Genomic DNA, 27,372 nt, shown 5'->3' with positions numbered 1-27,372 from the left:
GGACAGACCGTGGTTACGTGCAGTGGGAGCTGTTCAAGATTGAAGAAGTAGTAGGATTAGCCTCTATGGAAAGACAGGTGCCAAGAAGCTACATAATATGGACACAAGGAAAGTATTGGAGGAACTTCATGAAGATGAAGATGAATCTAGTGATGAAGACTATTCCACAGTGTCTGACGAGGACAGTGATAGTTCTACCAACAGTGATGAGGATATTGATGTTGCATTTCTTCTGATGGACAAAGAAATCTATGAGTTGGGTTTAGTTGCATTTGCAAATGAGATTGAAGATGAAAGTGAAAGGCCAAGGGCTGATGCAAACCAAGGTTGAATTTTCAAAGAAGCATGAATTGATGACACAAATGATCAATGGAGACCTCTTTGCTATGAAGAAGGAGATATATTTACACATGCAAGTCTATGCCAAAGTAATTGATGGTTTTCTTGATACAAGGTTGATATATCGCATCTCTACAGGTTTTCCTTGGAAACCAGGTGGAAGCTTGATTAAGCTTTTGATGCAGGGAATGCCAAGTGTTTTTGTGTGGGATCCAGGTGGAATAAGCATCTCTTTTTGCTGTTGCTGATCATGAATGATCTAGCACGCTACGGGATTGGCAAATTATGTTCGGAGTATTTTGAAAGAAGTGATTGCGTATATGTACATACACATGCATGGTGCATCGAATAAAGGATTGCCCATTTGCCAGAGCCAGGTGTTTGCGTGGGGCCCACATGTGTACAGGTAGGACAACGTGTACATAGTACATCGATTTTCATTATCACCAGTACCAGTGTGTTTTTTCTATAATAATGAGAAGTTGGTAGCGCGTAAAACTTATCAAGGAAGCTATCCGCGGGCCGACGACATGAGGTAAGCAGGTGTATCAGATGACATCTAGTGGCGTCAGGAGGTCGAATGGGGTCATTACTTGCACGTGGGTAAGCGAGGACACAACGTGGGTGTTTTCTTGTGATAATTATGCAAGAAGGTCATCATGAGAACTGTATTTGGAGGCCACTTCACGTGATTGTGGGGTGCATTATTGGAAAAAGTTGAGTGCCAGGTGTGCGGATGGACGTAGAAGGGTAACAAAAATACACTGCGTCGCTAGTTTTTGGCCTGTTCGGGGTCCGTTTAAGGTGAACTAAAAGGTCGTTTGTGCCCAAGGGATAAAGTGAAGTGTGGACACTGAAAAACCTCAGAAAAAGACCAACAAAACGTGGAGAGAAGAGGAGGAACAGCCGTAACTCAGTTTTTGTTGTTTTTGGAGCATGTTTTGGCCATAAACTGCTCATCCGAGGTTGGATTTGAGCATTGTGATAATCCAGACTAGGGTTTTTGGCCGTTCCGGACGCGATGGCACAGTCCATTTTGCTAAATTCCTCACTGTTTTTCTGTTGTTTTGGCTGTCTACATTTCTCATGTGAGCGAAGTCTCTGCTCCAATTTGTGCTTTTATCTGGCATATTTCATCCATATCGTGTGAGCTATTTGCCCCATTGGTGTTGCCGAAGCTAAATTGTATCTATCATCAGAGATCTTTCTCTTTTGAGCTGAATTTTTAAGGGGGGTGTGTGTGTGTCTCTGTGTTGAGTGGGCAAATGGGTAGTCTCTCTCCTCTCACTCCATCAGTGTGTTCCCTGTCTCGGCTAGGTGGGTTATGTACGCAAAGTGGTGCCCCATAGTGTGTGTGTATCAATTCAAGAGTGTGTGTCGAGTCATTATAGAGGCGTGTGTGTTTCCATCCCGCTCACATTCTTTTGGTGTATCATCCCAAGAGTGTGTGTCGGGTCATTATAGAGGCGTTGTGTGTTTCCATCCCGCTCACATTCTTTAGTCCGGTCATTATAGAGGCGTTGTGTGTGTTTCAGAATGTGAGCGACACACACTCTTGGGAAGATACACACACACACTATGGGGCACCACTCCGCTTACACAACCCCTCTGGCCAAGACAGGGAACACACCGATGGAGTGAGAGAAGACTATCCATTTGCCCACTCAACACAGACACACACATACACTAAAAACTCAGCTCAAAAGAGGAAGATCTCTGATGTTTAGATACAATTGAGCTTGGGCCAACACCAATGGGGCAAATAGCTCACAGAATATAAATGAAATATGCCAGATACAATCACAAATTTGAACAGAGCCAAAACAGAAGAAAAAAGTGAGGAATTTGGCAAAATGCACAGAACCATTGCGTCCGGAGTGACCAAAAACCCCAATCTAAAATATCACAGTGCTCAAATCCAACCTCGAATGAGCAGTTTATGGCCAAAACAGAATCCAAAAAAAGCAAAAACTGAGTTGCGGCTGTTTCTCCTCTTCTCTCCACGTTTTGTTGGTCTTTTTCTCAGGTTTTTCAGTGTCCACACTTCACTTTATCCCTTGGGCACAAACGGCCTTTTAGTTGACCTCAAACGGACCCCGAACAGGCCAAAAACTAGCCACGCAGTGCATTTCTGTTACCCTTCTACGTCCATCCGCACACCTGGCACTTAACATTTTCCAATAATGCATCCCGCAATCACGTGAAGTGGCCTCCAAATATAGTTCTCATGATGACCTTCTTGCATAATTATCACAAGAAAACACCCACGTTGTGTCCTCGCTTACCCACGTGCAAGTAATGAACCCAAAATATAGACTGTATATGTATGCATAACCTGCCAACAATAGAACCTGAGCATCAAGGAGGAATCACTAGTACATAGCCTATGGCGAGGTCACGAATAGGATGCTCCAGCCACCTGTATCACCGAAAGGATCTCACATTTGAGAATCCCCCAGCTCAATAAAACCTCACGCTATCGACCCTCTCACGAAAGCTTATGCAAATCTCGTATAGTCAAGTCTCAGAAATGACTATCTTTCAACAGAAATGGTTGGGACTGCCCAATAAAACCAAGTATGGCTCCACAAAGGCGTACAATGGCAGTATCCACAAGTAACGTACAATACAAGACAATACGCTCAAACACGCGCCCAATGATGCATACCCACGGCAACTACAAGCTGTCCTACCTGTACACATGTGGACCCCACGCAACCACCTGGCTCTAGAAAATGGGCAATCCTTTATTCGATGCACCATGCATGTGTATGTATATATGCGTAATCACTTCTTTCAAAAAACTCCTAACAAATTAGGGGCCCTGGACAGCCACGTCACAGTTTGTGACAGGGTATGCACAAGAGGGGAGTCGCTCTACTCCTTTGTCAACAGATTGCCTCGATTTTTTATACCAAAGTCACTGATGTCTCTTTTGAGTTTCAGGGATACCGTGAGCTGACAGTATTCTGCTGTATGACTTTATGAACTGGAATTCCCGATAATATGATACTAATTTATACTTGACTTGTTTAAGTGCAGGAACTGATAGACGAAATGACTGCAACATTTCGGTCTGGAAGATCTCGATAGACATGATTGCAATAAGGATTAGTCAATCGGGCATCTATGAGGTCCCGAGTGGATCTAGATGCGATTGCTAAATACGTTGCCGATTAATCATGGTCTGAGATCCGAATGAATTTTGAATGTGATTTGTCATGTGATCTCCTGTGATGTCAAGTGATGTCGTGTGATGTGACTGTCGATTAAAACATGTGCTAGCTGTGTGTTCCTAGTGCGTCAGTACTAACAGTCAGTGTCTGCTAAGACAGTTTATGGCCTCTGTCTGTTCTGCAGGTGTAATTGATGGCGATTACAATGCTTTCAAGAGGGGGGTATCTCACAAACTGGTGACGTGGCTGCCCAGTACACACACCCGCCCTGTTGACATGGCAGTTGCAACATACGGAAAAAGATGACGTGGCGTGACTATACGGAACCCCGCGTTTTGCGACGCACTTCACAGCACAATGGGGCTGCTTTTTGCTACGCAAAAGCAGGTTGAAAACTCTACGCTAGTGTTGCTTTATTCTACGCAAGCTAGGAGAGAGAGAAGGTTTAATTTGAATTGCTTTATTTTTAAAAGTTGCTCTATTTGAGAATGCTTTTAATGGACAGCTTTTGGGGCTCTGCTTTTGGCAAACCTTGTAACTCTTTATACGTGTGGTTTGGGCTCTCACTTCTCGGAGCATATGGACGCACGGTATGAGAGTGAGACCCAATCACTCCCTTGTACTTTGAGCACAGATTTTAATACAAAAAGAAATACCGAAAGGGCCGCCAGTCTTTGGGGCCAATACCTCTTGGCACGGAACTCCGCCGGGCCAGTGTCGAATCAAACTGTGAACTGTTTGAAGTGAATTCCTGTGGTGTTGGGGTAGATTCTTGACTTGGAGTGTCCAAGTCTGTTACACTTTCTGATGCCGAAGGAGGAGGTACTGAAAGCAGGAGGCACAGAGCAGCAAAGAGCTAGCGCTAGAGATCGAAGCAAAGAGAGAGAGAGAGAGAGAGAGAGAGAGAGAGAGAGAGAGCTCACGTTTTCAATAAGTGAGTTTTGGGTTTTCCCACTTTTATTATAAGTGACTTTGAAAAAATGTGTCCAGGTTCACAAAGTATAAAAATGTACAAAAAGGGGTTATTTAGGCCTTTAACCCAACAACCTCCCACTTAAAGGCATAAATGACTTTGTCAGGAGTTTTTTGGAGCAAGGGATTGCGCATATGTACATATACATGCATGGTGCATCAAATAAAGAATTGCCCATTTTTCAGAGCCAGGGGGTTACGTGGGGCCCACATGTGTACAAGTAGGACAAGGTGTACATAGTGCATTGATTTTCACTATTACCAATACCACTCTGTTTTTTCTACAATAAGGAGGAGTTGGTAGCGTGTAAAACTTCTCGAGGAAGCTATCCGCGGGCCGACGACATGAGGTAAGCAGGTGCGTCATATGGCATCGAGTGGCGTCAGGAGGTCGAACGGGGTCAATACTTGCACGCGGAGAAGGATGGACACGACGTGGGTGTTTTCTTGTGATACTTATGCAGAAAGGTCATCATGAGGACCACTTTTTGGGGCCACTTCACGTGGTTGCGGGATGCATTACTTGGAAAAACGGAGTGCCAGGTGTGCGGATGATGCAAAAAAGGTGACAACTATGCACTGCGAGGTCAGTTTTTGGCCTGTTCGGGGTCCGTTTGAGGTCATCTAAAAGGCCAAGGGTGCCCAACTAATAAAGCTAAGTGTGGGAACTAAAAAAACAGAGAGAAGACTAGAAAAAACGTGGAGAAGAGAGGAGGAACAGCCGCAGGTGTGTTTTTGCTCATTTTGGAGCTTGTTTTGGCCGTAAACTGCTCATCCGAAGTCGGATTTGAGCACTTTGACATTGTAGACTGGGGTTTTGGGCCGTTCCGGACGCGATGGCGCCGTCCATTTTGCCAAATTCCTCACTCTTTTTCTGCTGTTTTTCTGTGTAAGTTACTCCTACGAGCGAAGTTTCTGCTCCAGTTTGTGATTATATCTGGCTTATTTTACCCATACTGTGTGAGCCATTTGCCCCATTGGTGTTGGCCCAAGCTCAATTGTATCTAAACATCAGAAATTCTCCTCTTTTGAGCTGAGTTTTTTGGGGGTGTGTGTGTGTGTGTCTGTGTGGAGTGGACAAGTGGATAGTCTCTCTCCTCTCACTCCAGAGGTGTGTTCCCTGTCTCGGCCAGGTGTGCTGTGTAAGCCGAGTGGTGCCCCATAGTGTGTGTGTATCTTTCCAAGAGTGTGTGTCGGGTCGTTATAGAGGTGTTCTGTGTGTTTCCATCCCGCTCACATTCTTTTGGCGCCCCCACGGAGGATCTTCTTCGAGTACCTTCTGCTTCGAGATCCACCCTCAATTCACTCCTTTTCATTTAACTCAAAGAATCCAGATAAATGTTCATGTGTCCAGGAAGATTTTTTTCCAACAGCGCAGTCTTTATGTTCGGGCCAAGAAGATTAAGAGAGATCCTGGAATGTCCTTTGCCTATTGTAATTCCGATGATCAACTATGAAAACTCATTTGATGTGCATGTGTTTGTCCTTATCTAAAGTTGAGCTCCATTGAAGTTTGTGGGAATTGAGTCAGTCGGAAGTTTTGGGTTCTTGCACGTGTGTTCAAAGGGGTTCTCAAAGCATTGTAACTTGGGTAGCCATAGCTTTCTCTTATCCAGAGTTTCATGGAAGAAGTGATGAAGATGTGGAAGATTTTTTGGAAAAGATGGAGGTTGCCTGCATTAGCAACCAGATTCATGACCCTACGCAGATGTTACGTCTTCTCCAAATTTGTTTGAAGAGTGATGCACGAGTCTGGTCCAAAACATTTGAAGAGGAGTTGCGTGCAGCGGATCCACCTGTAAGATTGAGTTGGGACAATCTAAGGCATGGGTTGGAAGTGGAGTTTGTGAAGATAGAAGATCCTGACAAAGTGTGGCAAAAAGTACAAGGTTTGGTGCAAAAAGAAGGTGAGCCAGTAGATGCGTACATACGTAAGTTCTCATTGGCATGGGAGCGGATGTGCAAGGCCTTAGCACCACAGGTACCCCCGCCTGACATGATAAAGAAGGACAAGTTCTTGGCTAGTCTTTGGGAGAATATACGTTGGAGAGTGTAGCTAAAGAAGCCTAGGACATATGAAGATGCACTAGAGGTAGCAAGGAACAAAGAGTGGAAGTTGAGAAAAATGAGCCAGTTAGGGGTGGAGTCTTTGCCCATGAGGTCTGAATTTCAGCCTATAGAGTCTTTACAAGGTCGCATGTCAGGGGTTCATCATGAACCAGTGGCTCCTATTACTACTCAAGTTATGCCAGCAGTGGTCACTACATCGGTGCAAGATGATGGGCTAAGGCAAGACATGAGGCAAGTGGTAGATTTGATGAAGAATCTCAGCCTAAACATGCTAGGTCAAGTGGGAAATAATCGAGGTCGAGGGAGGTTTGCAAATCAGCCAGGAGGTGAAGAAAGGCCTAGGAATGGTGTTGGACAAAGCAATGGTAGGTTTTGGAGGCAGACGCCCACATGTTATAATTGTGGAGAGTTGGGTCACGTCAGCCCGCAATGTGATAAGCCACCAAGGATGGGGGGAGACATGTATCCATTGCCAAGACAGGTGCTAACTAGGTCAAATGATTATGGCATCGAAATTAAGGGAGACGAAGGAACCAGTGGACTGACCCAGGAGGGAAAGGAAAAGACAAAAGTGCTAAGTGTAGTCACCTTAGAGAAGGCATCAAAGCTAGAGGATACATTAGTGATGCCTATTGGGAAGAAGACCACAGAGGATAAGGAAGGAAGAAGTGCCCCAGGTCCTAGTAAGAAGAAAGAAAAGAGCCATGAAGGCGAAGATGTCAAGGCCAAGAGGAAAAGGAGAGCTCGTCGAAAGTTTCATGTTTCAGATTTTCCACTAGGGGATGGGCAATTAAGCTATGACTTGAAGAAGGATCTGACGAGCAGGAAGACAGATGTTACTTTTGGGCAGCTTATAGAGATGGTGCTTAAGCTAAAGCGACAGTGGAAGAGGATGGTTAACCCAATGGAGAAAGAGCCAGAGAGAGGTTCAGTAAAGGTGTTGGCAATGGATGAACTACCAGACATTTGTCCAATAGTAGATGTGTGGCATAAAAAGAAAAATTTGGGACAAGGTTATGTGGATGGCGGAGCCCAAATATGCGGAGACCCAGTGGCTGGGGTGTCAAGTTTTCGGATCAGATTGGCAAACCATCAAAAAGTAAAATGCTTGGGTGTTGTAAAGAGCTTAGAAGTGGAGGCATATGATGCAAAGGCAATGGTTGATTTTCATGTGATGCCTGTGATGCCAGCAGAGTTGGGAGCATATCCTATTATACTGGGCAGACCATGGTTACGTGCAGTGGGAGCTGTTCAAGATTGGCGACATGGTACGATTAGCCTCTATGGAAAGACAGGTACCAAGAAGCTTTATAATATGGACACAAGGAAACGATTAGAGGAGCTTTATGAAGATGAGGATGAGTCTAGTGATGAAGACTCTTCCACGGTGACAGATGAGGACAGTGATAGCACTACTAGCAGTGATGAGGATGCTGATGTTGCATTTCTTTTGATGGACAAAGAAATCCAAGAGTTTGGTTTAGTTGCATTTGCGAATGAGGTTGAAGATGAAAGTGAAGGGCCTTATGAAGTGATTAAAGGGCTGATGCAAACTAAGGTTGAGTTGTCAAAGAAGCAGGAATTGATGACACAAATGATCAGCAGAGACCTCTCAGCTATGGAGAAGGAGATATATTTGAACATGCTGGCTAGTGTTCCTGATTTGTTCATTACTTCATATGAAGAGATCAGAGGGTTCAAGGGTGAAGAGATGCATATAGAGCTGAAAGAAGGTGCTAAACCAGTGCGGCAAAGCCTAAGAAGGATGGGTCAAGAGCAAATGGAAGCCTTGCGAGAAGAGGTGGACAAATTATTGAAGGCAGGGTTCATAGTCCCTGTGGAGACCACAGAATGGGTGAGTCCAGTTGTAGTCAGTCCAAAGAAGGATGGGAAGTGGAGAATTTGTGTAGATTTTAAACCCTTAAATGCAGCCACTAAGAAGAACCCATATCCTCTTTCATTCATCGATCAGATCTTGGATTCAGTGGCTGGTTATGAGAGGTACAATGTGTGTGATGGTTTTTCAGGCTATTTTCAATTGAAGATTGCTCTTAAAGACCGTACAAACACAACTTTTATTACGCCATGGGGCTGCTATTGCTACACAGTATTGCCATTTGGGTTGTCAAATGGACCATCTTTCTATCAAGAGAGAGCAAATTGGGCATTGGAACCATTCATTGGTAGTTGTGTTAAAGCTTTCATGGATGACTTCTGTGTCTACAACAGTAGGGTTGAACATCATGAGAAGGTGCAGATGGTATTGGCTCGATATGATGAATGTGGAGGACAACTAAATCCAAAGAAATGTCATCTAGCACAGCCAAGGGTGAAGTTATTGGGCCATATGGTGTCAGAAAATGGCATTGAGGCTGATCCAGATAAGGTTAAGTCTATTATTCTTCTTCCATCACCTACGAGTACGAAGCAATTGGCAACTTTTATACACAAAGTGAAGTACATGGCACGGTTTATTCCATTGTCTTCGCAGCTTCTTTATCCATTACAGCAAGTGGCAAAGCATGATCCATTACAATGGGATGACAAGTGTGAAGAAGTGTTTCAAGAGATGAAAGAGGTGTTAGGGGGGTTGTCAGCCATGCAGGCTCCTGATTGGGAGAAAGTGTTTTATGTAAATCCATCAGTAGGGGATGATGCCATTGGAGCCATGCTATTGCAAAAGGGCAAGGGCAGCCATTATATGAGGCCAGTGTATTGTGCAAGCCGAGTGAAGTTGGTAGCGCAGAGAAAGTTCTCGGAAGTAGAGCTAGTGATGGCCAATGTAATATTTGCTTGTCGACGATTTCGTCATTACTTGCTACCACGACCTTTTGTTTTCTTGACGAGTTATGCCTTTTTGCCACAGTTAATTAATGGCACTAACATGTCAAATGTGGTCAAGAAATGGGTAATTGAGCTGCAAGAATTTGAGTTCTCTTTTCTAGTGGAAGATAGTACAAGGGCTACCCTAGCTGATTTGTTGACCTACAAGGAGAATCCCCTTATTGCTAAGGAAGAGGTGGTGAGAAAGGTAGTTGAAGAAGTGCCACAGATCAGCAATGCACATGTGTTGTTCTTTGATGGTTCATACAGAAAGAGCCATGATGCGGCTTCAGGAGGTATAGCACTTTATGATCCAGAGGGGAAGCTAGTATGCAAGAGAGGGTTCAAATTGGATGCTCATAGTAACAATGAGGCTGAATATGCTACTTTGGAAGCCGGATTACACATTTGTTTGAAGCATGGGGTTCGAAGGTTGAGCATAAAAGGTGATGCCTTGTTAGTGGTGAAGCAAGTGTTGGGTGTGTGGAAGAGCAAGAACACCTCATTGAAGGAAATGTGCTTCAGAATTAAAGGCCTGTTAAAAAAGTTCGAAGCATGGAGCATCAGACACATTGAACGTGCTCTAAATGGAAAGGCACATGAAGCAGCTCAAGGCATGATTGGGGAGCTATTTGTGTTGAGGACCACTTTACCTCTTTATCATGGCCGGGAAAGTTTGGCTCAAGAAGAGGAGTTTTTGCTAACAGGAATCATTCCAAAGGAGATTCAGAAGTCTAAGAAGTATGGCTTTGTGCGTAGAGCATACAGGTACAAATTGATTGGTGATGTCTTATACATGAAAGGGGCTAATCTCGTGTTGAGACGTGTACCTTGGCGGAAGGAGCTTTACAGAGTGTTGGAAGAGAATCATGAAGGCGCATGTGGTGGCCATTTTGCTCTAAAGATCACCTTGCATAAGATTTTGCAAGAGGGGTATGTATGGCCTAGTTTGCACAAGGATGTTCACCATTGGTGTAGGTCTTGCAATAGGTGTCAAGCATTTGGGAAGAGAGTGTTGAAGCCAGAGCTACGAAAAACCATTATGGCGTTTGATGTGTTTGAAAAGTGGGGGATTGATGCAATAGGCCCGTTACCTATCACAAGCAGAGGTAAAAGCTATATCTTGACGGCAGTGGACTATCTCTCTAGATGGGCAGAGGCTATAGCAGTAAAAGAGATCACTGCAAAGGATGTGGCAAAATTTGTGTATGATGAAATATGTTGCAAGTTTGGGGTGCCATTAGAGCTACTTTCAGATAAGGGGCCAGGATTTAGAGCTAAACTGCTAGACTTCTTATGCACAAAGATGAAGATTAGGCACCAACATACCACTCCTTATTACCCACAGTGTAATGGCTTAAATGAAAGATTCAATGGTGAGTTGGTACAGATTCTTTCGAAAGTGACAGAGCACCAAGGAAAGAATTGGGATTTGGAATTGCCTAGTGCATTATGGGCTTACCGTACTTCAGTGAAGACAGGTACAGGGTTTACTCCATTTCATTTGGTGTATGGAAAAGAAGCACTATTGCCTGTGGAAGTAGAGTTGCCTGCGGTCAAGATGTTAGAGAAGTTGCTTGGGTCGCCTAGTGATGCATTCAAAGAGAGGCTCTTGCAGTTACAAGAGGTCCAGTTGGATAGGATGAGCGCATTGGAGCATTATGGGCAGATGCAGGATAAGGCTTTGGCAAAGATAAATGAAAAGGTCAAAAGTAAGGGTATCAAGAAGCATGACTTGGTTTTGCGCTACAACAGTAAGCTGGACAACACCTTCCAAAAGAAGTTTCAAATTAAGTGGGAAGGCCCTTTCAAGGTAGTGGAGTGTTTTCCGAATGGTACATATCAGTTGGCTAACCTGGATGGGGTTCTACATAAGTCAAGGGTAAATGGATTGCGTCTTAAATTGTATCATGCCAGGTTAATGATGGTGGAGCAAGATGAGCTGTCTGTGGATCAAACAATGTTGGTGAGGGATGAGGAGACCTGTGATGCGGCGAGTCTCATATCTCTCTTTGCTGCTGCTGATCATGAATGATCTAGCAGGCTAGGAGATGGATAAATTATGTCAGGAGTTTTTTGGAGCAAGGGATTGCGCATATGTACATATACATACATGGTGCATCAAATAAAGAATTGCCCATTTTTCAGAGCCAGGGGGTTACGTGGGGGCCACATGTGTACAGGTAGAACAGGGTGTACATAGTGCATCGATTTTCACTATTACCAATACCACTGTGTTTTTTCTACAATAAGGAGTTGGTAGCGCGTAAAACTTCTCGAGGAAGCTATCCGCGGGCCGACGACATGAGGTAAGCAGGTGCGTCAGATGGCATCGAGTGGCGTTAGGAGGTCGAACGGGGTCAATACTTGCACGCGGAGAAGTATGGACACGACGTGGGTGTTTTCTTGTGATACTTATGCAGAAAGGTCATCATGAGGACCACTTTTTGGGGTCACTTCACGTGGTTGCGGGATGCATTACTTGGAAAAACGGAGTGCCAGGTGTGCGGATGATGCAAAAAAGGTGACAACTATGCACTGCGAGGTCAGTTTTTGGCCTGTTCGGGGTCCGTTTGAGGTCATCTAAAAGGCCAAGGGTGCCCAACTAATAAAGCTAAGTGTGGGAACTGAAAAAACAGAGAGAAGACCAAAAAAAAACGTGGAGAAGAGAGGAGGAACAGCCGCAGGTGTGTTTTTGCTCATTTTGGAGCTTGTTTTGGCCGTAAACTGCTCATCCGAAGTCGGATTTGAGCACTTTGACATTATAGACTGGGGTTTTGGGCCATTCCGGACGCGATGGCGCTGTCCATTTTGCCAAATTCCTCACTCTTTTTCTGCTGTTTTTCTGTGTAAGTTTCTCCTATGAGCGAAGTTTCTGCTCCAGTTTGTGATTATATCTGGCTTATTTTACCCATACTGTGTGAGCTATTTGCCCCATTGGTGTTGGCCCAAGCACAATTGTATCTAAACATTAGAAATTCTCCTCTTTTGAGCTGAGTTTTTTGAGTGTGTGTGTGTCTGTGTGGAGTGGGCAAGAGGATAGTCTCTCTCCTCTCACTCCAGAGGTGTGTTCCCTGTCTCGGCCAGGTGTGTTGTGTAAGCCGAGTGGTGCCCCATAGTGAGTGTGTGTGTGTGTGTGTATCTTTCCAAGAGTGTGTCGGGTCGTTATAGAGGTGTTCTGTGTGTTTCCATCCCGCTCACAACGTCTTTAAGTTAACCAACTCCCACCAGTTGTATGCAATGCTCATGTTGAGCCTTAACAAGACTCTTGGTGAGAACATCTGCAAGGTTATCCTATGTGTGGATCTTAATCAAGGTGACTAGACCATCCTCCAATACCTGACGTATGAAGTGGTACCACACATCTATGTGTTTGGTACGCGCATGAAACATGACATTTCTGGCTAAATAGACAGCACTCTGGCTATCACAACCCAACACGGGTGTATGAGCAAGCATGCCAAGTTCTTTTGCAAGTCTACCCAACCAAATGGCCTCCTTTGAAGCCTCTGTGGCTGAAATATATTCAGCCTCAGTAGTACTCAATGCCACAATTTTTTGCAACCTAGAACACCAAGAGACTGCACCACCAACAATGGCAAATACATATCCACTGGTAGATTTCTTGGTATCCATGTCACCTGCCATGTCTGCATCACAATATCCCTGCAACTTTAAGTCACTTTTTCCATAACAAATACACTTTGATTGTGTACCTTTCAAATATCTCAGAATTCCCTTGATAGCTTGCCAATGCGCTTTGCCAGGATTCGACATGTATCGACTAACAACTCCCACTGCATAAGCAATGTCGGGATGAGTGGCAACCATAGCATACATAAGAGAACCATAAGCTGATGCATAAGGGATTCCCTTCATTGCTTTCAATGCCACCTCATCCTTTGGGCAATCTGCTTTGCTAAGCTTAGTGTATGGAGGTAAAGGTACCCCAAGAGGTTTAGCATCAGCCATATTAAATATGTCAAGTTCTTTTGCAATGTACCTTCCTTGAGATAAATAATAATTTCAGCTTTCTATCTCTTTTAATACGCATGCCCAAAATATGTTGCATCTTCACGACAAATGTTGAATTTAGCTTACATTTTAGAGCAGGCAAGTAGCATGTCATCAACATAGAGAACAAGTATGATAGGACCACCATCTTCATCCCTTTTCGTATACAAACAATGATCTGCATGGCTACATTTAAAGCCTTGAGAAAACATAAAAGTAAGAAACTTCTTATACCACTGTCATGATGATTGTTCAAACCATACGGAGCCCTTTTCAGTTTGGATACAAGTTCCTCACGTGAAGGAACTACAAAACCTTCAGGTTGTTTCATGTATATGTCCTCTTCAATGTCACCATGCAAAAAGTTGTCTTTACATCAATTTGATTCAATTCCAAATCAAGCACCGCAACGAGAGCAAAAAGGACACGTAAAGTAGTAAGCTTTACAACAGGGGAAAAGATTTCTTGAAAATCAATTCCTTCTTTCTGTGCATATCCTTTTGTAACCAATCTTGCCTTGTACTTGGGTTTTTCATCCACAATCTTAATCTTGTATACCCATTTGTTAGGAAGAGCCTTTCTCCCTTTAGGCAATAGCACAAGATCCCAAGTATCATTTGCATACACGGATTTCGTTTCCTCTTGCATTGCAAGCTCCCACTTACTGCTTGACTCACATGATTTGGCCTCTTTATATGTAAGAGGTTCACCCTCATCTGTCAACATTACATGATCTAAAGAGAGATTAAATCTCTGCGGTTGCCTTCTCAAACGAGTTGACCTGCATACCCAATGATCTACATTCTCAGGTAACGGCTCTACATCATAAGGCAACTCATTTTCAGCTCTATCATGCTGCTGAAAATCATTTTCAGCCAATCCAGGTAGCTGCCCATCCTCATTAGGAGCATCAATATCATGTCCTACCTCTTCTGGCTCAAGGTTAACCGGCTGATTATCAATTTCAGCTTACGGTAATGCATCATGAGGCTCTTTTTCAACATCAATGGGTGGCAGGAAGGCTGAAATCTGACTGTTTTCTTGTCAGTATCAGATTTTGTAGCATTCTTAAGCAAGTTTGCCTCATTGAACACTACATCTCAGCAGCGTATTACCTTTCTAAATTGTGGTAACCACACTCTATAGCTCATTTCACCTTCTTCCCCATAACCTATAATGGACTTCATATCAAGCTTTGTTCTCAAGTCATTGCGTCATGAACAAAAGCTTCGCAGCCCAATACTCTCAAATGATCATAAGAGGCACGATTGCCAGACCAAACCTCCTCTGGAATGTCATTTTTTAGCGTACTATTAGGAGAGCGATTGTAAATATGAACTTCAATTTTCAATGCCTCCCCCCAAAACTCTTGGGAGAGATTAGCGGTGGACAACATACAACACACTCTCTCGCATAAAGTACAATTATACCTCTCAGCCACACCATTAGAAGACGGATTATAAGGGGCTGTCAAGTCACTTTTAATCCCATTTTCATCACAAAAACACTGAAATTCAACAGATACATACTCTCCTCCATTATCAAATCTCAGACATTTAAGCTTAGTACTCTTTCGCGTAGTGAAAAAAGCATGAAACTTCTTAAAAGCATTAATACTAGTCCTGTAAAAAAATAGCCATTTTTGTGGCTTTTTGAGACTTCCGTTAAAAATTTCTCAACACTATGTTAGTTATCTAAATAGAAAATGGTTTCAGGGAATTATGGCCAACACTCAATATGAGTTGATAAAAAATAGTACAGAGCTAATTGAAGGTCTAAAGGTGTCTTTCCATTGCCATCTTCTACAACTAATTTGTGCAGATGGACAAAATTTTTCTATTTCCTTCTAAAAGTAAATCAAATCATTGTTAAGCAAGCCCAAACTTATTTGAAAAATCCCTCAATAGCTAGGTGATAGATGTACCAAGCGTTTTTAACCCATATACAAAGACTACCAACATTTTTTACTTCTCCAAGTTAAGTGTTGAAGTGCAGTTTTACATAAAATTTACTAATTTTAGAAAAGTAATTTTTGTATTTTTGAGCTTTTCATGTAAATTGTGTATTTAGAAACCTTTTTCATATCTTGAACCCATAATTAAGAAGTTTCATGAAATTTTGATAACATATACAAAAGTTATACTTCATTTACTAGAATCCTAATGTGAGCCATTTTTGTGGCTTCAGCCAGTTTTGTGGCCAATTACAAGTCTAGTGTTAAAAGTCTCACTCTTACTTTTCAACAAATGCACCCATCCTTTCGTGGTACAGTCATCAATGAATCTAACAAAAGGCAATGCACCACCAAAAGACTTAACAGGCATAGTACATACATCGGAGTGAATAAGATCAAGAGGATGAGACACCAAAGTAATAAGAAGAATTCTTTTGCTTTCCATAAAAACAATCGTTACAAAAATCCAAATTTTTGCCTTTTACATCATCCCTCTTCAGAGAGGAAAGCACATCAATACCCTTTTGGCTCATATGGCCAAGCCTCTTATGCCACAATTCCGTGTATGAAGCACCTTCAGCAACAGCAAGAAACTTGCCAGGCAAAGCTTTGTATCGAAGATAGTACAAAGTACTTCTTTTAGACCCTTTTGTAACAAGCATAAAGCCCTTGAGCAACTTCCATGAACCCCAGCAAAAATGGTTGTATAACCATGTGCATCCAATTGGCCAACAAATAGTAGACTTTTCTCAATGCCTGGTACAAACCTGACATCATTCAACACAAGCTCTTGACCATTGTTAAGAGCCAAACGCATAGTACCCATTCCCTCAATATTACAAGCAAAATTATCATCAAGGTACACCTTGCCATAATTGCCTGAAGCATACGTAGCAAAACACTCCAAAGATGGTGTCACATGAAATGAAGCACCAGAATCCACTATCCAAGACTGGGATAGGCCATCATTAGCACTAAGCAATGCATCAATGACATCTTTCTTCGAGATAAGCATGTCTTCTGCATTAGCTATCACCAAATCTGAGGGACATGAAGCTGCAACCAAAATTTCCTCAACGTCTGACAACTCCTCAATGACCACACTAGAGGATACATTTGCATTCTTAGCATCCCTGGAGGAATCACCTGCTGATTTTTCCCCTTTCTTCTCATCTTTCTTTTTCTTATCTTGCGTTTTGTTCTTCATTTCCTGCTCTTTCTTGAAATACGTGCAATCAGGTTTCTTGTGACCCTTTCTGCCACATTGATAACAAGTGACATCCTTATCCTTTGTCTTGCTCTTACTTCTATTTTGAGTCCTATTGCCCGCATCACGCTTTTGATTTCTACCTCTTGCATTGTAGGCAAAACTACCACCTTCCCCACTAGACTTGCGTCTAATCTCTTCATTGAGAATAGACCCTCAAGGAGACAACCAAGGTTTCCCAAGTATCTTGGAATGTCATAAACAAGAAAATAGCTTTCAGCTTATCATCGAATTGTTGAAGCCCACTGTCCTGCAACTGACTCAACACACCTGTAAAAGCACTCAAATGCTCAGAAGCTGACTTCGAGTCATCAAGCTGCATATTCACCAACTTTCGCATCAAATGCACCTGGTTCACAGGCGTGGTGTTTTCATAATTGGACTTTAGCTTTTGCCACATTGCATAAGCAGACTCCAAACGCTTGATATCCATCAAAATGTCATCATTGATAGCCATTTTGATGTAGGCTATAGCCTTCTTATTTAACCTGGCCCACTCTTCGTCAGACAAACCTGGTGGCTTATTCTGTTCCAATGCATCTTCACAATCCTTTAAGAAAAAAATACCTTGCATACGTTCTTGCCAAAGATCGAAGCCTTGACCATCGAATGTCTGATTTCCATCAAACTTATAGTGTCAGATGCGAAAGAGGAAGAAGCCATCTTAATTCAACCACAAGTGTGTATACAAGGGAGATGCAATAGGCTGAAAATTTCAGCAAATAGTAGCAACTACAAGACTTTGCATACAAAGAGCCACAGTTTCTTTACATGAAACAATCTAAATCTAAAATTTCAGCTGAAATGTGCAATTTCAAGCACCTGTACTCAGCTTTTCACTCAATTTGTCACTACAAACATCAATACACGTGATCCCACAACTTTGGTATACCTGCGTATTGTTGTTTTGACCTGTAATGACCTGTATCACCTGTTTTGACCTAAAAATAGCCTATTTTGGGTTGTTTTGACAGTTTTGGTGATCTTTTCGACCCCGGAAGCAAGGGGCTTCGCGATGGAAGCGAAATTCAACGAGGGAGAGCAAATTTAACTCGCTGTCCAGCAGACTGCGCAGGGTTGTTTTGAAACCCTAGGACTCTGATACCAGTTGAAAGCGCGAAGCAGAAGGTACCGGTAGGTGCGTGTCGCGATGTAGTGCAACATTGGGACAAGAAGCAGGAGGCACAGAGCAGCAGAGAGCTAGCACTAGAGATTGAAGCAGAGAGAGAGAGAGAAAGAGAGAGAGAGAGAGAGAGAGAGAGAGAGAGAGAGCTCACATTTTTGGGGAAAACTCAATAAGTGAGTTTCGGGTTTTCCCACTTTTATTATAAGTGACTTTAAAAAAATGTGTCCAGGTTCACATTGACAAAGTATAAAAATATACAAAAAGGGGTTATTTAGGTCTTTAACCCAATAGGTACCACTTGGGGCATCAGAGGGGGTAACATGTAGTTCAAAAATTGTTGAAAACTTTGCAGCATTGGAAGATTCTGTTGAGGATGCCGCGAAAGAATGTCGTGAAGCTCTTAGAGCAGAAACTGCAAATATTCTGCTAAATCCATGAATTCTATGACTTGGGTTCTTTATGGCTTATGCCCTGTAAGACAGAGCGATGAAGACGAGCGTGTCCGATGCGCGATGAAGTAAGGATGCGAGTGGCTAATAAGTCCGGGGTCGGGACCAAAGATACTTCAAGTAAAAATTCTAATAGCTCTGTCTGCTCTTTTGTAGGACTGGTGTGCTTTCAGAAAAGCACATGCTTGATGCTCCGATACCACTGTTACAAGACGGACACCACATGCCAATAGAAAAGAACAGACTGAACAGACTTTTAGCACTTCAATAACAACTGAACTGAGAGAGATAGAGACGACACGCGACACGGAGTGGCGGAATTCCACCCCAGAGAGTATTGATCCCAAACCTTGGGGCCCCTTTTGGTATTTCTTTATATTGCATCAACACAGTACAAGCCGGTACTCCAGTTTCTGCACCTTCTCTAGGAAGCATGCCAGAGAATGAGCCCTAACCTCATATTTAAAGGCCCTTGGCTTGAAAAGCAGTTACAGTGAAAAGCCTTCAAAACTCAAAAGCCACATCATCATTTTTTAGTTTTTTTGTAGGTCCTGCTTTATTTTACTTCCTTTGTCATTGGGGCCCCATCGGACGGGGTCCCCATAAGTTGGTAGGACTTCTTCTTCTATTACTTGTTCTTCTTAGGGTTTAAGCCCCTCGGCCAGGATCTGCAAGTTGGCTCCATTCTTCAGGGCTTTGACATGTCACCAATTTGTGACAGGACACTTCATGCTGGTATGCACAAATGACATCATGGTTTCAGACACATGCCTTCACCATGGACAGGCTGCCTCCTTTCCAGTACTCTCTTCAAGCACTCTCGTACACAAGTGGAGATTACTAGATTCATTCGACCTGATCCAACTGGATACCATGAGGACGTGGATAGAGCCGCCACAGGAGTTGGGCACGAAGATGGCTTTCTATAGAAAGCATCTTCTCCACCTCACAGGAGATGGGTTTGTGATTCGACCCAACTACATGGACACACATATGTCTCATGGTTTGCGGTGTGCCATTGGTCAGATACGCACATCCTCACATCAACTGGAGATTGAGACTAATAGATTCAAAGGGATACCATCAGACAAGAGGATATGCCGCTTATGCCAGCTAGAGCCAGAGATAGAGCTACATTACATATGTCATTGCAAAATGTACTATGAGATACGGGGCCGTTTCCACTGCTAATTCAGAGAGGGTTTCGGTCCTTTCTCTAGGGTCATGACTTATGAGGATCAGAGATGTCTTGGGCTATATCTACTACACTTTACTGGGGAGAGATAGAGAGAGAGAGTCCCAGAGACACATTACAGATTTCATTTTCACTAGATATGGGACAGCCAGAGGAGCAACCATCACTGCAAAGCTCGGCGCACACTCATTCGCCCACTATTGGCCCTCTCATCGACCAGACCTGGAGCTACTGAGATCCAGACGGCCACGATTGAGGAGAGGGGCTACACAGCATCGATGGAGACTACAGTAGAGGATTCGAACCATACTCCCTCGACATCCAGAGTGGAGATGAGGATGGATTCTAGTAGTAGTATCTTTGTTCTAGTTCTTTTGTACCCAGACCATAGTCACAAGGGACACATTCCGCGAAGGGGAACCGGAAACGGGAGATGGGGCTCAAATGGATTTTTAGTGTAAAAAAGAGGGCGGGACGGCAAGTGGGGACAGGACGCATAGGTCATTTTGGCCTTTTGAACACGTTGAACAGGTTAATATAATATAGCATTTCATTTCATCTCTCTCTCTCTCTCTCTCTCTCTCTCTCTCTCTCTCTCTCTCTCTCTCTCTCTCTCTCTCTCTCTCTCTCTCTCTCTCTCTCTCTCTCTCTCTCTCTCTCTCTCTCTCTCTCTCTCTCTCCACATCATCGCGCAAGATGATGGCTTCTCCACACAACAAAACACCCCCCAGGACGTTGAAGGCGACTTTCATGCTCACACACAAACGGCTCACAAGGATGGAAAAAGAAATGAAGCAGTGGAAAGCGTAGATGGAAGGTTGGAGGGAGAAAAAGGCAGGTTTCCTCCAAAAGCAAGCTAGCAAAGAGGAACAATTGAAAGCGGAGGAGGACATGCGGGCTGAAATCGACGCGCTCAAAGGGGAGGTATCGGCCCTTAAAAAAGAGCTGGCTGAAGTTAAGACAAGAGGAACTCCAAGAAGAAGAATTTCAGCCCTCAGTGTGACCGAAGAGCTCAAAGTCATCAAGGAGCAAGTGCAAGCGATCAAAAAGGATGAGAAGCAACATGAAGCAAAGACGTCTACATGGTGATCACCAAGACACAAAAGAAGATGGATGAAGCGAAGAAGTGGATAGAGGTCGCCAAGAACGAAAAAGGGAAGGAGGCATCAACCCCCACACCAGCCATCATCAACATGACACTAGAGGAGGAACAACAGAGACGCTCGCATGTTGTACATGTGAGAGTTACCGGTCTAAAAGATCGAGATAACGTCGAGGAAGAAGTAAGGGAGTTCATGGGGTTCTTATAGTCATTCTCAAGTGATACCAAGCCATGGTGACATTTCTTTCCTATTCATCTGATATCCAAGTTGACGTGAAAATTTTCTTGAATTTTAACCACGTCGCAGGTGCTTCTGTGCAGAACAAGAGAGTAGACCTCCACGTCTATGTAGTTCCTTTCAAGTAAGATGCCACCCTTCGCACCTTGGAGTGTTCTGTGAACCGATCTCAAGAGAAGGCGGCGTCAAACTGTTGTACAATTTCAAGGGCTCGATGGGTGTCCTGATAGCCGGCCTTCTTGCACCAAGACTGCTTCCAAACTGCAACCACATGCATCACAATAAAGGTCAAAGGGCTTTTGGAAGTCTGGTAAAGCCAATACTGGTCCGGTTGTCATATTTTTCCTTGAGAGTCTGAAAGGCTGTAATCTCTGACGGTCCCCAAGTAAAAGGAACCCCTTTCTAAATCAACACATGCAAAAAAGAAGCTATCTTTGCAAATTTTCAAATGAACCGCCGATAATAGGAGCAGAAATGCAGAAAAACTTAAAATTTCATGAACATTCTTCAAATCGGGCCAATCACAAATGGTCTCAATTTTGGCCAGGTCCATCTTTACACCTTCCGTTGAGATGATGCGTCCCAGAAAGTCTCTCTCTCGCAAGAAAAAAAAAACTCGCTCTTTTCGCATTTACAACTAGTTTATGTTGCCGCAGTGTCTAGAAAACTTGTAACAGATGGTGTCTGTGCTCTGTCTCGCCCTTAGAGAAGACAATGATGTCGTCAACAAAAGTGCCCCACAAACGATCGGTACTCTCTGAAAATCCTATCCATCGTATGGTTGAATGTTGGAGCATTCATAAGGCCAAATGGCATCACCAAATATTTAGACAACCTCAAAAGACGTCCTGAAAGCTGTCTTGTAGACATCTCCAGGAGCAAATTCGGATCTGAAGATATCCACTCTTCAGATCAACTCTGCTAAAACAAGAGGACCCCTGAAGTCTGTCGAGAATATCATCAATCCTTGGGATAGGGAATTTGTTCTTGATGGTGATTTTATTGAGAGCTCTATAATCAATGCACATTCTCCAAGATCCATCTTTCTTTAGTACTAGCAACACCGGTGAACAGAAAGGTGAAGTGCTAGGTTGGATGAGACCCTTTTCAAAAAGTTCTTGTACCTGGTTCATTATTTCTTCATTTTGGGCTCGGCTAACTCGGTAAGGTGGCCAGTTCGGTGGTGTACTATCAGGAATCAAATCAATCGTGTGATTTTCGGGACGTGAAAAAGGCAACTCGCCTGGTAAGCCCTCAGGGAAAATAGTTAGCCTGAGCTCACAGAAAATCTTGTCGTTCCTTTTCGAGGTCAGACATATTTGACCTTGATCATCATTCAGTTCTTTTAAGAAAAGACTGGATTTCATCAAGTGAGACAGACTCGCCTTTCAGATTTACATCAAGTACAATCTCTTTGCCCTTCTCATTCTTCAAGATGGCTTTCCTTGCCCTATAATCGACCACGGCACTGTTCTTGGGGAACCAAGGGATTCCTCGGAGAACGTCACACCCTGCCAAAGGCATGATGTAAAAGTCCTTGTGCCTTAAATACCCCTGACAATGCAAACATAGTTTGCCAATGACCGGTGTAATGGCAACATCCCGTCCGGGTGCCTCTAGAACAGCCTCGGTCTGTGGCCCCATTTCCTTGGGCGTAATACCAAGTCAAGCCGCCGATTCAGTTGAAATGAAGTTGGCCTTGGCTTTTCCATCAAAGAAGAAAAGGGCTTACTGGTCGGGCACTTTTCCCCATGCTTTGCAAAGTTCGGTACTTTCGTTCATCTAATCAAGGTCAATCCTCACAAAGTTTGGTACCAGTCCGACTTTCGTCTTTTCTTTTCTTCCGTGCTCTTCAATTGCTCTGGAATTCCCTGGCTTGTCTTCTGGTGGTCCTTTGGTTCTTCTTTTCAAGAATTCTATCCAGCTCTTTCTGCGAGTACAGGTTCCGCTTTTCTGCATTCGTCTGTCCTTTCAGCTTTCCTTTCGATCTGGGAGGAGAATCAATGGACTCTCGCCATCTCGAGTAAATCTCATCAATCGGGTAATTCTTCAGGTGTTTTGTAAATCTTGGGTCTTTAGAGTACTTGACTCAATCTTTTCACACAGGTGTCAACCTCCAGTTGACGTTTGTACTCCACTCTAGCAAACTTTCCCGCCAAGAATTGTCCAAATCTTCATTCTTTTCTTCAATTCCCGCACCGAATTTTCAACTTTTCTTTGCATACCCACCGAGAGCTGTTATCTCTGTCATATTCTCCGCAAGAACCCATGTGTAATTTGAGGTTCTTTAGGGCCTATGCCCTGTAAGAGAGAGGGATGAAGACGGAAGCATGCCCAATGCGCGATGAAGTAAGGGTGGGAGTGGCTAATAAGTCCGGGGTCGCAACACGAGGATTCCTTCACATACGATTAAAATCTCGACTGTTTTATCGTGTTCTCCTCGAGAATCTGTGCGCTGCAAAAGGGATCGGATCCTCCATAGAAGAAGAATCTTCCTAAGCTTGATACCACTGTAACAGGCTTGGACACTCCAAGCGAGAAATCAATAGCAACACACGAACAGAAACTTCATAATCACTGAACTTTAATAGAGAGAGAGAGAGTCAAACACGAGTTCTGTGCCCAAAGGTATTGGCCCCAAAGTCTGGCGCCCCTTTCGATATTTCTTTATCATTAATCATTGCCAAGTACAACTCCCGAGGGGCCTCTGCTCTCAGACTCTGCATCCAGATGCCCTGCAGAGTGAGGCCCCAAGGGCTCTTTTATTCTTACAAGGGTTGCCTCAAAAGCAGAGCCCCAAAAGCAATCACATGAAAAGCTACAAGTTCCAAAAGCATCTGGTCCAAAAACTAGAGCCAAAAGTTGCCAGCGCAAATCACAGAATTCCATACAGTGCCACTTCTGCAACCAACGGAAAACGCAGAAGCATCCGTACAGCCCTGCCACGTCAGCACGTCCACACGATTTAGCTTTTTTACTTATTCTAGTGTCCCCAGGGCCGGGTACCCTATAAATTGGAACAACTAATAATCTTTGACATCTGTCCGTTTTCCGGGTGGACATGCCACGTCATCATTTTGTGACAACCTCAACAATGTGCTCCTGCTTGCAGATCTCTGCCTCGATCGCCAAACACCTCTCGTCACACTCAGCTGCCTCCAAAAGCTCTTGTCAACGGGACTCCTCTTGTGGCGCCATCATCTTTATCACGACTTCCATCGGATTGGAAGGAGGTGGAGGAGGGCTAATTGCGGCTAAGAGTCACAACCATGCAAGAGAAAACTCCAGTGAATGACGTGGTAACAGTCTTCGTTCCAAGGAACTATCTACCGCCTTGCAAGCGAACCACGACTATAATACCTAGTATACAGAGTTCGCTATTCCTACACTAAAGATGAGATGTACAATCCTACGCACAATGGTAGGTCCTCAGTTTTGAAAGTTAGAAGAGTCTTCCTTGCGGATCCACTAAAAGCCTACACTCATAGACATGAGAAAAAAGCACTTGGCTTATGGTTGGTGCAATAATGAAAGCTTTGATACCAAAGTCAGGCATAGCAAACAATAAATGTGACACAGATCAGAAATCACACTAATCCAAACACCCCTTTCTTGCTTGGTTGTGCTACTACAAAGTTCTTTGGCTCTTTGCTTAGAAAAGGTTCCTTTTTTTCTGTTTTCTTTTTTTTTTTGGGGGGGGGGGGCGGGGGGGGGGGGGGGGGGGGGGGGCGGTTGTGGTTCCCCACTGATGAAACCCTACCTCTACGCGCTAAAACACCTTCCTCTGTGCACAAGCCCAGCCTGCCCACCCGCATCCTCTTCATGTGTGCGCACCCAGTCTGTGCCGCTGTGCTGCTACTGCGGCGCTGTAACATAAGCCCCCACTGCAACCATATGAGCTACCGTCAGCAAAAGCTGACCCATCAGGTTGTCCATCATGCCATCTTACTTTTGCTGCACCCTACTACAACGTTCGTCATCATCGTGAGGTTGTGACAGGTTGCCATTCTTTGCATTCAACAGGTCTTTTGCTCTCAGTCTTGGCGTGTCGCCATCAACCTTGACCAGCCAACACTGCGAAGGCTGTGAGAGCTGTCCCCTAGATTGGCAGTCCCTCCGAGTCTCACATTAAAGCACTTCTGTGTCTTTTACTGTAACTCTTTTCAATCTATTCCAAACAACATTCTTCAAATCTATTCTAGTAAATTTCTTTTGTTTTTGCCCTTACAACATGGTTTTCAGATTGCAAGCACTCAATTAAAAGAAAGGTAGCATCCAAGACAACAGACATCAAAATCCTCCATATATTTAAGCGCAAATAAAACGACAAGCCAAGTCAGTTTACCTGAATTATAAAGAAATCAGGGGCAGAAATCCGGAAAAATAACACCCAGACTAGTGTTGACAACTGCTGGAGAAGCTTTAGCGGTAATACCACCAAATACAAGATCCTTGGTAAGCCCTGAAAACCTGGAGGATGCTGTCCAGTCAAAAGACATTCGTCAACGAATTTGCATTTGAATAAAGTAACAGGCAGGAAAAACACAAGTTGATGTACCATCAAATGTAGATGTATTTGAGGATTATGAAGTAGATCTGGATGAGGTTCACTTCCTGTGTTTTGTCACAAACCAACCAATGTCAAAACCAAATGGGGCTGCCCCAAAACAAAAAATGCCTAGCTGGGCATTTTACCCAAGTTGAGAATCACTATCTGCATCATACTATCCAAAGTAACTTCCCATTGGTAAAGATGTTGCTTGGTTACAAAACATGAAAAAGAAAAGGGCCGGCTTATTGCAGCAAAAGATGCATGCTAGCATCTTGCTGAATGCTTTGTGGTACCAAATCTTGCTTGATGAGCAATGATGAGTGCAAGCTTTGTAAATGGCAAAGTATCATATCATTTAAGACAAGCTAATTCAACCAAAAGGGTTGACCTTTCTTTTGGACAATGAACCTCCACTAAACCAAAACTGATTATAAAATGCTCATTACGAAACATTTGCTTCTCCCAGATCACGATGTATTGCATACGCGGCAGTAACTGATGTTTTTTGTGAAACCATTATATCTCAAAATGATCCTATGGTAGAATCACGGCCAGAAGTGGACAGGCTGCAGCTTGAACGCCCAGTTTGCAGTGGAAGTGCGCCGCAAATCGTAACGCGATTTTTGGGGAGCTGTGGGGATGCCAATAGATGCCGCAGCAGCGGCCCACATGTGCTTTTTGGCCAGTTGTTTATAAAAACAGAAGTCAACAACTTGCTTTTGAGCCATAAGCAGTTTTTTTTTATGCTTTTTGCAGTCGGAAGCACAAATAAGTGCCATTGTGCCAGTTGTAGCTTAAATTCTGAGAGTGGGCTGAGCACTGGGCTCTCCAAGCAAATTGTATACTTTGCCAAAATTAATACAAATAAAGATATACCGCCAAGGGGGGATATTTGGGGGCAAATCATCTCCGAGGGGAACTTCTCTCTCATGGAGATTTCTCGTGTCCAATGGTTTTAGAAGTTGACAGTTATGTTTCAAGTTCAGTTGTTTACCACCTACCATGTGGTGCCAGCAAGCTACAGTGGTATCAAAGCTCTATCAATCGTTCCTCTATGGACCATCCGATCTAGGCTTTGTAGCAAACTTGCAACATGGAAGCAAAACCATCGTCTTGCAGATGAAGAAGTAGATTACAAAGAGAGAGAAGCAATGAAGAAGATGAAGACAAACCATCAAAGAGGGGCACCCTTGCTACAGTGAAGTGCCATGCATGTCAAGCGCAGTGGATGACAAATATGACACAAAGATCATACATCACACTAACACAGCGACTCTCTCTCTCTATTAATTAGTTCTTTGGTTCTTTGCTTAGGAAATGTTCCCAAGAGAGAGCGGGAGAGACAGAAGAAGAAGAAGAAGAGAATTTTAACGTTGTAGGAAACTATCCCAACAGACCTCAAAGATCTATCCACAAAGAGAGAGAGAGAGAGAGAGAGAGAGAGAGAGAGAGAGAGAAGAAGAGAGTTTTAACGTCGTAGGAAACTATCCCAAGAGACCTTAAAGATCTATCCACACACACACACACACACACACACACACACACACACAAATGAAATGAAATGAAATGTTCTATTAACCTCTGCTAAAGGCCAAAATGACCTATGAGACCAAAGAGTAGACAGAGTGTCACGTGCCTAGATAGGAGAGTCTAGAATCCTAGGAGGATTAGTACTTGCAATTTTGTGAGCCTGTTCGCAGGACCTGTATGTCCGGACGAGTCCTATACATTTGGTTTTCCAATTTTGGAACCCTCTTGCATAAATGGTTTGTACAAGCGTTTTGACAAATGTTACTACACTTCGGTAGGCATTTGACATGATGAGCATGTACGTCTAGGTTAGGGGAGCACGTCCATCCAATCGGTTCGTCAAATGGTTCACCAAGCAGTGAGTTATCGCCCATGTCCGCACATTTGCACATTTTTACCGACCTAATCTAAATTTCCTCACTTGGTCAAAAGTCCTATAAAAGGAGCAGCTTCCTCAGCGTTCTCTCATAAATTGGGAGCGTTACAGATTAACCAGTGTTTTTGCACCAGCTTGCAAATGAGCCCAGCGTTTTCGCAACAGCTACAAGCCTGGTGTTTTTGGCAC

The 27,372-nt window shown here is 43.6% G+C and overlaps 1 protein-coding gene across 4 annotated transcripts in view; it reads right to left on the bottom strand.

Annotated features, from left to right (window-relative positions):
- LOC147429499 (UDP-Glycosyltransferase superfamily protein) overlaps positions 1-27,372 on the bottom strand; it is a 99,780-nt gene that overhangs the window by 40,750 nt on the left and 31,658 nt on the right. For all 4 annotated transcript variants that reach the window (XR_015185884.1, XM_086495769.1, XM_086495771.1 and 1 more), the window contains 2 exons: positions 25,284-25,339; positions 25,071-25,205 (listed from right to left, as the gene is read on the bottom strand). Coding sequence is in view for 3 of the 4 variants with exons in the window: in XM_086495769.1 (XP_086351895.1) it covers positions 25,071-25,205; positions 25,284-25,339 (191 nt within the window). In the remaining variant the exon portion in view is untranslated. The remainder of the gene's footprint in view (positions 1-25,070; positions 25,206-25,283; positions 25,340-27,372) is intronic.

This window comes from Adiantum capillus-veneris, chromosome 22 (genome assembly GCF_014529385.1).
Source record: "Adiantum capillus-veneris isolate H3 chromosome 22, ASM1452938v2, whole genome shotgun sequence".
Taxonomy (NCBI): domain Eukaryota; kingdom Viridiplantae; phylum Streptophyta; class Polypodiopsida; order Polypodiales; family Pteridaceae; genus Adiantum; species Adiantum capillus-veneris.
Note: the sequence above shows the minus strand (reverse complement) of the source record. Positions and strands in the feature narration are given on the sequence as shown.